At 40.6% G+C, this 13,402-nt stretch overlaps 1 protein-coding gene across 1 annotated transcript; it reads left to right on the top strand.

Moving 5' to 3' along the window:
• The first annotated feature begins 2,864 nt into the window (after positions 1-2,864).
• ccdc47 (coiled-coil domain containing 47) lies at positions 2,865-8,954 on the top strand. Its single transcript, XM_083649523.1, has 13 exons — positions 2,865-2,948; positions 3,792-4,090; positions 4,535-4,636; positions 5,330-5,504; positions 6,293-6,414; positions 6,536-6,601; positions 6,745-6,846; positions 7,042-7,152; positions 7,382-7,467; positions 7,582-7,640; positions 7,740-7,849; positions 7,984-8,151; positions 8,276-8,954. The coding sequence occupies exons 2-13, from the start codon at positions 3,800-3,802 to the stop codon at positions 8,354-8,356; spliced, it is 1,473 nt and encodes a 490-aa protein (XP_083505649.1). The 5' UTR covers positions 2,865-2,948; positions 3,792-3,799; the 3' UTR covers positions 8,357-8,954.
• Positions 8,955-13,402: the final 4,448 nt, after the last annotated feature.

Consider the following 13,402-nt stretch of genomic DNA (forward strand, 5'->3'; position numbering starts at 1 on the left):
TCGCTGCTGTGCTGAGAATCTAAACTAGTGTCAAGGCAGAATAATAAACACTTCCGGTCACGATTTTCAAAATAAACCTATGGACGAACAGACTTTGCATCCACAGAACTCATTCACTGCGTAGCCTCGCCTGCACAATTGCCCAACTTCGCATCCCTGATCACTGATGACATCACTCACTGATGACATCGCAATTGCTCGAGTGACCATCCCTGATCGACATCACTCAGCGCACAATTGCTTAACTTCGCATCACTGATGACATCAGCATAGGTGATGTGGTGATGTGACCATCACTGATGACATTGAGTGCTCGAGTGACATCACGGATGATGTCATAGACATGATGACATCACAATTGCTCAAGTGACATCACTGATGATGTCATAGACATTGTGAAATCATCAGTGACATCACAATTGATCGAGTGACCATCACTGATGACATCGAGTGCTCAAGTGACATCATAGACATTGTGACATCATCAGTGACATCATTACTGACCAAAATCATGACAAATCTCACAATGTGACCAAAAACGTGGGACAAAAAATGCAGACAGAGAGACAGTGATAATCAGTTTTATAATGATGATGATGATGATGATGATGATGACGACCTATGGGTGAGTCCAAGTAAAGTAAAATACATTTGATTGATTTCAAGTTCTATTAATAAAGTAGGCTATTTTTCCTTTTTTCTTTTGTATGTAAGGAAATTAACGCGATTCTATTTTTTATTTTGAAAGTAAAATCGCTTAACGTCCGGTCTTTCTTGTCAACACTAGCTGAATTTACGCATCTAACCCAAAGCGCAACCTAGCTGCGCATGTGCGTTCAACTTCAAGATTCAAGATATTTGTTTTTGTGCATTAGCAGCGCAGCAATATCAGCAATAGCAAATAGCAAAATATGAAGTAGACAGTAGACAATCTTCAAATTATAAATCATAAAGTGCAAAGTAAAGACCTTGTAAGTGACATATAGTGGAGTGTAAATATTCATGTAGTCTACTATGTAAAATGATGTTCAGGTGTGTGTGTGTGTGTGTGTGTGTGTGTGTGTGTGTGTGTGTGTGTGTGTGTGTGTGCGTGCGTGTGTGTGTGTGTGTGTGTGTGTGTGTGTGTGTGCGTGTGTGTGTGTGTGTGTGTGTGCGTGTGTGTGTGTGTGTGTGTGTGTGTGTGTGTGTGTGCGCGCGTGTGCGTGCGTGCGTGCGTCGTGTCGGTGGGATAATGCAAAATGACTTGAAAGAAGAGCCGATGCACACCCTTTCACAGTCTTAAGGATAGGTGCGTCGGAGGATAGGGTCCATAAGCAGAAGATAAAGAATTCCCGCACACCATCCAGTAATTGGCAAACTTTAATTTAACAACGTTTCGGTCGATCAGACCTTCATCAGGTTTGCTTCTGATAATGTAAAATGACCAAAAATATCAAGTGAAGTCCTAAGTGTCTGTGAGATAATGTCCATGTAAAATGACCATGTCGAAGTCTGTAATATATCAAGTAAAGAAGTCCTTATGTCTGTAGTGTGGCATATAGATGAGAGGAAAGATGGGAGGAAATCTAATTGATGATGATTTATGAAATCAAAGATGATGTCATAGACATTGTGACATCTTCAGTGATCATAAATCATTCCCTCCAGTGGCACTGGTTTTTGTAACCGTAACCATACTCAGTGACTAAAAGTCCACCAAGGGAGTAAACTGACACTGCACTAGTTTAATTTAATTACTGTATTCTAATTTACTTTACTTTATTTTGTTTTTTTATTTGTTTTATTAGCCCTTCAGTAACTCGGAAACTGAGTGAGTGAAAGTGGCACCAGAGATTTTTATATCCCACTGTCTCTGGTGGATCCATTTTGGAAGTGCGTCTGGGTCATAGAATGGTCATACAGTATCATGAATGGGAGCACATATGGGAGGATACATGATGAACACTGTAAATAGATTGCACTATGGTGAATTTCCCCATGGGATAAAAGGATATAATAACTTAACCCAACTATGAAGAAGACATCAAAGTCCAGTAGGTGGCGATAATGCACCATTTAAGGATGCCAACTACCAATTACATCCAAAGAAGAAGAAGAAGAAGCAGAAGAAGGACAAAGAGCATGGAAGGAAAGAGAGACCACTCCGGCCATTTTTGGAAACAGAATGCGCCTCGCAGTGGTCAGCTGCGGTAGCGCGGGCCCCTATAATCAGCCTCTCTAAACAGTAACTCAACGGGAGAACACTCTAAATTTCGTGGATTCACATCTTTTCTGGGCGTACTGTTAATCTTGATTGAAGTGGTGTAGTGCAGGGATGTAAAACAACAACCATATTGTGGAAACTAAGCAAAAATTTTTCTTTTAGTTTTTTCAAGATAAATAGTAAATGCAAAGGACCCGAGGTTAAAACCACGGCAACGCACTTCTGACGGAGTGGACGACAGCCGCATTAGCTATTTATCTTGAAAAAACTAAACAAAGAAAACGAAAATTTTTGCTTAGTTTCCACAATATGGTTGTTGTTTTACATCCCTGCACTACACCACTTCAATCAAGATTTGCAGTACGCCCAGAAAAGATGTGAATCCACGAAATTTAGAGTGTTCTCCCGTTGAGTTACTGTTTAGAGAGGCTGATTATAGGGGCCCGCGCTACCGCAGCTGACCACTGCGAGCCTGTGCGAGGTTCTTTTGGCGCTGTCACGCTTCCAAAAATAAAAAATGGCGGAGGCTGCTGGGCGCTGATGTTGCAATGGGGCAATATGGAGCTGTCAGTTCTTTCCATAAAAGTTCTTTGAGAAGGATCCATTTTGGTGGGGACCCCCCCCCCCCCCCCCTACCCCCATGACACCGCACAGATTTCTGGGTAAAACGCTGTCAAATCTTCACCATCACGACAAGCCTAATCAAAGTCGCGGTTCATATCAGACTAGTACAGTTATACAACAGGTAAGCTGCTGGTAGAGATGAGTGTATCTGTCTTAAGATTCGCCTCTCCTTTATATGGGGAAAAACTGGTATTTTCTCTTTAGGGACATGGTTGGTAGCTACAAGCTGCCACGCTAGCAGGATAGCTATCGTTAGCATCCTAAAGCCAGATTTGCAAGTAGCTAGCTAAAGTGAGTGTGGGGGATGGGACGAGTGGTGTGATATGATTAAGGCTGGGTAATGTTACTCGTGGCATTACATGATTAGTCCCAATAATTGTGGTTTAACTGCCAACACATCAATGTAACTAACAAGTTAAACGTAGCCAGCTAATTTAGCCAGAGCGTTAGAACGAGTCAGATGTGTTGAGACATGTAGCATTAGCTAGCTAGCTAACTTACTGTCGTAAACTAGCGTTAGTTAGATGTTTGCTAACACAGTTGTCAAACATGCTGCATTGTCAACGGGGTTTTGCCTACACTTTCTCACTGTATCTACCCTTCATGGGTTTAACCAATGTACTGCAATCAAATAATCTAGTCCCAGAATGACGCGATGTAACAGGCACACGGAGACTGGCATGTTATATTACACCTAACAGTGTAATGTACAAATGGGCAACATTCTGAACTTGTTAGACCATTGAGTTATATGGTTTAGACCTGTTCATGTTATGTTTGTCCTTCCCTTCTATTTGTGGGAAAACTTTTTAATCGAGTGTATGAATTCTCTTTGCATGTTGACCTTCTGTATTTGACCTTTTCTCTGTCTTCTCAGTCACCAAGGGTGGAATGACTGAATTGACCTATTTACTCCTCCCATTACTTCAACTGTCTTCTGCTCTGCTGCCCCATGCTGGTTTAGGTCCCACCATGCGGAGTGTGAACCTCTTCCTGATACCCACCCTGCTCCTCCTCCTGGCCCTACCTATGTCCAGGGGGCGCTACAATGATGACTTTGATGATGGGGAAGACTTAGCCGACTTCGATGACAATGACTTTGCTGAGTTTGAAGACATGAATGATGATCCTGCCGCTGAGGCAGAAACTGTCCCTCCGCCCAGAGCGTCACCCTCCTCACAGCCTGAGGACGATGAAGACGAAGACGAAGCCACGGTGGAGCTGGAGGACGGGCAGGATGGGTTTGACGACTCGGAGACACAGGTACATTGTCCTGTAGTGCTGCAGTGCAACTTCTGAGCACAGTTCTCAGTTTGGTTTTGTCATATTACTAAGGTATTGCAATAACTAAATAGCAATAACCTGACGCACCCAGATGGGTTGTTTTCACATCTGGGAATGAGTCGCTCGGGAAACCATTTCAAAGGGCAGGCACTTTACAAAAATAGCTGGCAGGTGATTGGATGAACCATCTGTCTATCACAGGCTTGCTTCTCGCTGTCATCACACCTAAAACCCACCCATAACTGCCTCATAGCACGTTGATTGGTGCGAACCACTTGTGGTTCGGATTCAAACCAATAGATTGGAGCGTGGCAAGATGGATTTGTCGTGTGATCGTGATCTCATGAGCTCGCGCAAATCCAGCTGCATCGCAAGGTTAAAATAGAAAGGCTAATTAGCCTAATTTCTCACATGTTTCATTAGGATCAAGATATGTACAGCAAATATGACCAAGAGGAGTTTGAGGGAATTGGGGACATGGAGAAGACCAGCCATTCCATGAAGGACCCCCTCATAATCCACACGGTAAGCCTGGCTTGTTGCTGAAATCCCCCCATAAGCTGCTATCTCACTCTACACTATCTTCTGTTAGTTGTGAACTGTACAAGCTGAATTATTTGCACCTGATTGTAATTGCTTTGTGAGTGCTGTGTTATAAGGCTAGATGAATTTATTGTTTTTTAATTCGATTTACATTTTGCTGGCTGAAGGAGCAGTTTTGCTGCTGCAGGTCTAAAACTGCGAGTGATTGCAGCTAACAGCGATCATTATTTTGTTTGATCATTACCATTGTTTTGTTTTCACCTTAAGAATTTTCAGACCATTTTCCCCAGCCTGCCCAACCACTGTCATTTTTTACAGACACTGTTTCGGTTGTGTTGTTTTTATTCCAAAGATAAAGTTTTACAGCGTGGTGTTATTGCCTTTGTACATTTAGGTTATGGGGAGGGGGGGCAGCAGTTACCATTCAAAGGCTTTGAGTATATTCGAACACATTTGCATGTCATTCCAAATTAATTCTCAAACTTTATTTGGTGGATGGATGCAGAAGAAATGCAGATTATTCCACTGTTTGGTAGCTGCCGAGAATTTGTTTCTGCTCGAGTAGCATTCAGCATCCAGTGCCTGTTTTAATGCTAAATCAAAATCAACTAGACTAGAGCATATTGATATTGAGGACTGTTGCCATGGTGATGACAGCCTGCTGTTTCTTTCCAGGTTCCTGCACATTTGCAGAACAGTTGGGAGAGTTACTACATGGAGATCCTGATGGTGACTGGTCTGCTGGCCTACATCATGAACTACATCATCGGCAAGAACAAGAACAGCCGCCTGGCTCACGCCTGGTTCAACTCCCACAGAGAGCTTCTAGAGAGCAACTTTGCACTAGTGGGTAAGTACTCACAGCTCCAGCTTCTCTTTCTTCATTATATCACAATAATAATGTGCTACTACAGTACTAGGGATGCAAACAATTAATCGAAGATTGATTACTTGCTCGTTAAGAATTTACCCAGGCATGTGAAAATGTACTCGATCAAAACAACAACAATGTGCTTCTGTCATGTTTCAATGATCCTTGATCTGTGAACTCTGACTGAGCTCCTGGCAGCCATCTTTGGTCAAAAAGAAGACGAAAACACACCTTTGTAAATAGAAGCGGGCGAAGATAAGTGTTGTGTGGGAGGATTTTGAAAAAAAGAGAGGAGAAGATAGTGCCGCATGCAAATACTGTGATTCAGTGTACACCTACAACAACAATCACTTGAATAAAAAATAAACAATCTGCGGTAAGTGAGCCACCTATGCAGCGGCGCGGAAAGTTATGCCTCTACGTTTTTATATGTTTCATAGGTAAGCAATGCTGTGAGAAATATGCAATATGTTGCTGCTGTATAAATAAAGGTTTTATTTAGGGGGAAAAACACATTTGGTATTGTTTGATTTTTTTAAATATTTTTAATTACAATTAATCGATTGATTGATCGTTAACGTTACGATGATCGATTCAGGAATTTGCGTAAAATTTGCATCCCTAGCTAGTAGCTACTACTGTATGTGCTTGTGCTTTGTCCTGGTAATGGCCAAATTGGTGATGGTATGAAAAAAGCATAGTTGAGCCACTACGAAGCAAATGTTTTGTTGGCTCTCCTCATCATTAACTTGTCTGCAACATATCAGGTGACGATGGCACCAGTAAAGAGGCAGTGAGCACTGGGAAGCTGAACCAGGAAAATGAACACATCTACAACCTGTGGTGCTCCGGGCGTGTGTGCTGTGAAGGCATGCTTATCCAGCTCAAGGTGTGGGAGTTGACTTATGTTATGTTATGTTATGTTATGTTATGTTATGTTATGTTATGTTATGTGTTAGTGTACTATGTTGGATGTACATTCATGTCATGCATCCTCTGGTCTATTTCAGTTCCTGAAGAGGCAGGACCTGCTCAATGTTCTGGCCAGGATGATGAGGCCAGTCTGTGATCAAGTGGTAAGTACCAGTGAAGCAGCAGTTGAATCAGTCAGTTAGGTGGATAGGAAATTGCAGACTTAGTGGGCTTTAGTGGGTCCAAACGAAGTGTTGCAGTTCCACTTATTTTCTAACCAACAATGTGTCCATCTGTATGTCTGTAGCAAATCAAAGTGACTCTAACTGATGAGGACATGGACACATTTGTGTTTGCTGTGGGCACCAAGAAGGCCATGGCCAGGCTTCAGAAGGAGATGCAGGACTTGGTAAATATCCTCCTATACAGTTTTTCTAAATCTAATTGATTAAATCTGAAGCTATTTTTGTTGCAATAATGTATTAAGTTAAGTTAACACAAATAGACCAGTTTGTTTATAGTTGCTGTTCTCACATTCTTTGAACTGTCTGTCATGAGCGCCTGAACCCCCCCACCTCTTAATTGTGATTCTTTCTGTCCACAGTGTGAGTTCTGCAGTGACAAGCCCAAGTCTGGGGCCAAATACGGCATCCCAGAATCCCTGGCTATTCTAACAGAGATGGGCGAAGTCACTGATGGAGTGATGGACAGCAAGGTGAGACTCGGCCTGCTACACTATCCCATGTATAGAGTTGATACAAAAAAAAAAAAAAAAAAATACCAGAGAAAGTAATCCTAGAGTACAGAATAGGGTTGTTATTATTGATGTTTGATTATGTTTTTTTGTTTTTTGTTTTTTTTATAGAGAGGTTTGGTCTGCTGTACTTTGGCCCCTTCAATGCTGTGCTCATTCTAACGTTCTGTTTTTGAACTGTTTTTTTTAGATGGTACATTTTATTACCAATCATGCTGACAAGATTGAGTCCATCCATTTCTCGGACCAATTTTCTGGTCCAAAAGTTATGCAAGAGTAAGTACTGGTTACATCGATTTTTAAAACGGTGCAAGTCATTTAGTTTTTCACTGTATATTGTTCTTATCATATACTGTATGTGGTGCTGATTCTTACTGTCTCATCTTTCAGAGAGGGTCAGCCCTTAAAGCTGCCTGAGACCAAGAAGACGCTGCTGTTTACATTTAATGGTGAACATTTAATTCTCTCCCACAAAAACTTTAACCCATAACTGATTCTTTTGAATTTTTCAATATATTTATTGTATACTAAACAATTTGTGTGTTTAGTGCCTGGTATGGGCAACACCTCTCCCAAAGACATGGACTCTCTGCTCCCCCTCATGAACATGGTGATCTACAGCATCGACAAAGTGAAGAAGCTCCGCCTCAACAGAGAGGTGAGCAGGAAACCCCACCCTTGGTTCTGATGACACCGCTCACAACTCTCTGACCTGCTCTACTTTAAGTTCTTTCTCTTATATAATATCTCACAAGTGTGGCTTTCTGTCCCTTTAATCCTCTCTGATTACAGGGCAAACAGAAGGCTGACAGAAACCGGGCTCGCGTGGAGGAGAACTTCCTGAAGCAGACTCACGCTCAGCGCCAGGAGGCAGCCCAGACCCGCAGGGAGGAGAAGAAGAGAGCCGAGAAGGAGAGGATCATGAACGAGGAGGATCCTGAGAGACAGCGGCGTCTGGAGGTGTGAATGCTGAAACGCCACACGGCAACCCCCGAGAGATTCAAAGAATGATGCTGTCGTCTCAATGATACACACAGGTCTAAAGCTTTTTTGGTTTTGTTGTGGTTTTCTTTCTTTTCTTTAGGAAGCAGCCCAGCGCCGTGAGCAGAAGAAGATTGAGAAGAAGCAGATGAAGATGAAGCAGATCAAAGTGAAAGCCATGTGAACAGGGACGACCACTACAGGGTTCGGGATACACAAGCACACATGGAAGCAGTGCTCAGCTCAGACGGTTTCTATGGCTTCTCTCACTGCAGTTTGCAGCCCTGGCTCTCAGTATCTCCAGCGCTAAACAGACATTCCCAGTATTTGGGTATATCAGGCTTAGCTGTTTCTGTCCTCACCCGGTCCATTCAGCGTGGCTTAACGTTGACTGCGAGTCAACTGTCGGTGTCAAGTGAGAGGGAATGACGACTCTTCAGCATCAAATCTGTCGCAACAATTCATGCCAGTTTGTTTTGTTTATTTTCTGTTGGACTATCTTCCACACACACAAAATTTATCAAAGCTCTGTTTCAAATCCTCATAGTTCAGTGAGTTTTTTTTTACTTAACCTACAGGGAAGGAGCGAGCCATAGGGTGATGATAAATGGCTCACATTTTAAAATGAATTGAAACATACAGTGGTTTCATTAAAAATCTGTTAGCATTAATATAATCTTAAATATTAAAGGATCAATGAAATTTTAATTTATATCTATTATGAGATTGGATTCTCACAAGCTACGTATGTCTGTTTCTGATGAATGTCCGAGCAAACATAATAAAATGCACTGGAAACTATTGGAAAGCTGTTTCAATGTGTTTTTAAATTGTACATTTCAAGTAGTGGTGTAGTTAGTTTAGCCCCCAAAATTTATTTCTTAGCCAACTGATGCCTGCTGCATTATGTATGAATACACAGAAGCCTGCAGGCCGTAGCCATAGAGGCCGGTACCCAGACTAGTGTTAGGATGTCCTGGTAGCTGTGATTGGTTGAAAGGGTGGGAGTCTATAAGGGGGGCCAAGAAGCTGGTGAGCAAATACTAAATTTAACTTTTGGTGTCAGCAGTCTATGGGGGCGGCTGGACCAGATTCGGTTACATCAGTGTGGTCGTTTTGGACCAGTTGAAGAATACAATGAGCCCTCGCCTCATACTAATGTAGCTGTGGAGGCTGATCTAGATAGGGAGGATGGCAGCTTTCATTTGAGATGTACTATTTTGCCTAACATAATCTCTTAATATACTGAAATTTTATTGTGGAGGCAAGATGTGTCAGATCAGTTTCCTAGTTGGCACAAATAGCTTGTGTGAGAATTACAAATGCAGCAATTCTTTGACTAAGTAGACAATGGCGCTCTCTTGTGGAAGCCATTTATTCCACAAAAGAAAAATGACCTCTCATTCAACTTACATTTCAGTGGTTTATTTTTTACACACAGACAAATTGAAAGTGGATATTTTTGCTTGATTGTGCTCTTTTTTGTTTGTTTAAAAGACTGTTAGAGTGTCAAATGCTTGTTCCGTTTCTCGTATTCATTCACTTTCATCAAGGAGGCAAAATTATAGGTAACACTTTACAATAACGTACACAAATACTATAGTAGTTACTAGTAAACTAACCATTAACTAATAGCCAGTTAATGAGTAGCTAATGAAAAATTTGGCATTAGTCAATCACTAGTTAATCATAGTTAATGAGTAGTATCTAATTTCCTGAGTAGAGTAGTTAATCATTACTTAATGATTACTAAATGTCAGCTCGTGAATAGAGTAGTTAATCATTACTTAATGATTCCAAAATGTCAGTGCGTGAATGTATTAGTTAATCATGAGTTAATCATTAGTTAATCTTTTTGTGTACCCTATTGTAAAGTGGTGCATCATACTCAGTAGTTTATGAATACTGAATCATTACCTGTCCATTAGTTACTCTTTTCGCACCCTAATATAAAGTGAAAGATATCCTTTTCAAATAAACACTCCCTCCAGGTGAGATTAGAACCCTGAACCCCAAGATTGTTAAATTGTAAGTCTGGTTCTCTACCATCTGAGCTAACCAGCCTGTTGCTTGTTAGTGCCATACTATCGAATGTAGAACCTCAGACCAAGTATTATAGTTTAAAGGTATATTCCACCCAAATACTACTTTCTGTCCAAGTACTTACAAGCACTTAGACATAAGTAGTATTTGGCTGAAACATACCTAAGTACTTGGACATGAAGTAGTATTTGGATGGAATATCTTAAAAACTATAAGTACTTGAACAGAAAGTAGTATGTGGATAGGACATAATACTTAGTCTCTGACTCTACAGACCTATAGTATGGCTCTACCAAATAACAGGCTGGTTAGCTCAGATGGTAGAGAACCAGACTTACAATTTAACAATCTTGGGGTTCAGGGTTCGAATCTCACCTGGAGGGAAGGTTTATTTGATAAGGATATCTTTCACTTTATATTAGGGTGCGAAAAGAGTAACTAATGGACAGGTAATGATTCAGTATTCATAAACTACTGAGTATGATGCACCACTTTACAATAGGGTACACAAAAAGATTAACTAATGATTAACTAATACATTCACGCACTGACATTTTGGAATCATTAAGTAATGATTAACTACTCTATTCACGAGCTGACATTTAGTAATCATTAGGTAATGATTAACTACTCTACTCAGGAAATTAGATACTAATCATTAACTAATGACTACCTACTCATTAACTATGATTAACTAGTGATTGACTAATGCCAAATTTTTCTTTAGCTACTCATTAACTGGCTATTAGTTAATGGTTAGTTTACTAGTAACTACTATAGTATTTGTGTACGTTATTGTAAAGTGTTACCAATTTTTTTTATATGCCTTAGAAATTGAGTGATGTTCCCAACAGCTACAGTAAAATATATATACTTATTTTGTGTGTCAGTTCTCCATTTTCTCTGTCAGGTTTTATATTAGGAACGCACAAAAAGGTGTGGACCAAAGCAACTCAGCAGGCAACTATAATATCAAAGCGAAAAAATGAGCTGCTTAGAGTTTAAAGATAAATAAATTTAATAAGAAGTAATTTGTACCTGCGTAGCCTACTTCACAGAGTTAACATACAGTGTAGGCTACATCTTCACAAGTAGTTGATACGGGCAACAACAAAAAACGCAACGCGTTTCAACCGTTGGTTTTCATCAGGCTGTATGGAAGGGTGTCGGCCTTTAAACTCTAAGCAGCTCATTTTTTTGCTTTGATATTATAGGTTTTATATTAGGAAATGATTCTTAAAAGAAAAAGGACAAACATATCTAGTTTAATGTTTTATTAGGTCCAGGAAAGATGGCAATATAATAGGGCTCTGTTCTTGTCTTGCCTATTCCAATTAGAGCTGCAATGATTAATCAATTAATCAATTTGTTGTCAACTATTAAATTAATCCCTAACTATTGAGATGATTTTTAAGACGAAATTAAAAGTCAAAATTCTCTAATTCCAGCTGCTTAAATGTTAATGCTTTCTGGTTTCTTCATGACAGGAAACATAATATATTTTGGTTGTGGACAAAACAAGACATTTGAGGACGTAATCTTGGGTTTTGGGAAATACTGATGACATTTGTTCAGCATTTTCTGACATTTCATAGACCACACTGCACACACAACTAATTGATTGAGAATGATAAGAGTTGCAGCCCTAATTCCAATTTAGCTGTTCACTTTCTCAACTACCCTCCTAATAATTTTGGCAGTTCCATACCAAAGGGTACAATGTCACAATTTGAATAAAAACATAAATAAAGCCAATCATCATAAAGGTGTATTTAAATTGGTGTAACACCTGTGTGGTGTTTACACAGTAGGGTATCCTCTTGTCTTGGCACAGAGCAGCCTTTAGAGGGCGCATTGATCGCTGACTTTTGATGAAGGTTCCTCCTTAGATTTTCATTAGCAGATTCAAATATATTTTACAGCGAGAAGGACTTGAAGACAGTCAAGGCACATGAAGTTTTATTCACTTAAAATAAATTATTTTTTCCCCCCAAAGCATTCGTGATGTTGTATGCCGATGTAGCGGTTCGCGTCATCTTTGATAGTATAGCCGGTTTCTGCAGAAAGTGCCATTGAGGATTCGCAGACTGCATTCGCACAGACTGATGGAGAACAGGCGAGGCTTTCAGGTTGGTTACGCGATGGCCGCTCTCTCAACAATATAGGGATTTTATGTGAAAACAATGGGTTCATCATTTTTAGAGGCGTATTACTGCATTGACTAGCTACCGGAATGCTAGCGGCATCGTTATAGTTCAACAGTTTTGCTCAAGGATAGAATCTGAGGTGCCCCTTTTCTGTTACGGACTGTGTTTTTCTTGTTCGTCTCATAGGCCTGGCGTTAGCTGCCTACATAGCGGCGGGTTGCTAACGTTAACGCTAGTACTTTCGGATGAGCGGGCAATATCTCCAGAAGAGGCGGGTGCGGGTTTTAGGCTAACCGGAGGCAAAATAAGTCAGTTGAACGTCAAAGATGCATTGCACGGACATCACCAACAAGATGATAACGCTGTCGACAGAGGTTAAACATGAGTTTGACTCCTAACTTGATGTGCCTGCTAGTTAGCAGTAACGTTACGCGCTAGCTAATGGCTGCGTGAACTTGCCCTAGCATAAGCGAGGAGGCTTAACTGAATTAACGTTAGCGAACTAACGTGTGAACTATTCTTAGGTTGTAGCAATAGTAATAATTGGAAGCCCGAGTTACGATAACGTGTGTGTAATGTGAGCTATCACCCGTTTCTTTGCATTTTGTTGCTGTTAGCTTTAGCTAGGCTGCTAGCTGAACTCACTGGTTAGTGACGTAACGGTGGTCATTGTTTTGACAGCAGCAGGCAGCATCTTGGCCGAGTGGAAATGTCTTGATAATAACCGCTTATATGTCTTTATTTTTATTCATCTGTGTTAGAAACGGAATAGTCATAGACAGACAGTGGTTGAAGAAAGTAAATGTTTGGCTGATTTGTGTGACGCAGCTGATGGCAATGTTATCATGCAAGGCACATACTATGAATGGACATGCATGTTTTGTCTGGAGGAAGGGTATAATTTCAAAACAATTAAGATGGAGTTAACAATGTTATAACTCAGCTGTTTAGCCAGTGTTATTCTGGTGCTGTGTTTTTGCTCTCAAACATTATCTGCGGCACTGCCTCTAAAATCATGTATTTCTTCTCACAGTTGTAGG

The sequence above is a fragment of the Poromitra crassiceps genome (genome assembly GCF_964638095.1).
Source record: "Poromitra crassiceps genome assembly, chromosome: 13".
Classification (NCBI taxonomy): domain Eukaryota; kingdom Metazoa; phylum Chordata; class Actinopteri; order Beryciformes; family Melamphaidae; genus Poromitra; species Poromitra crassiceps.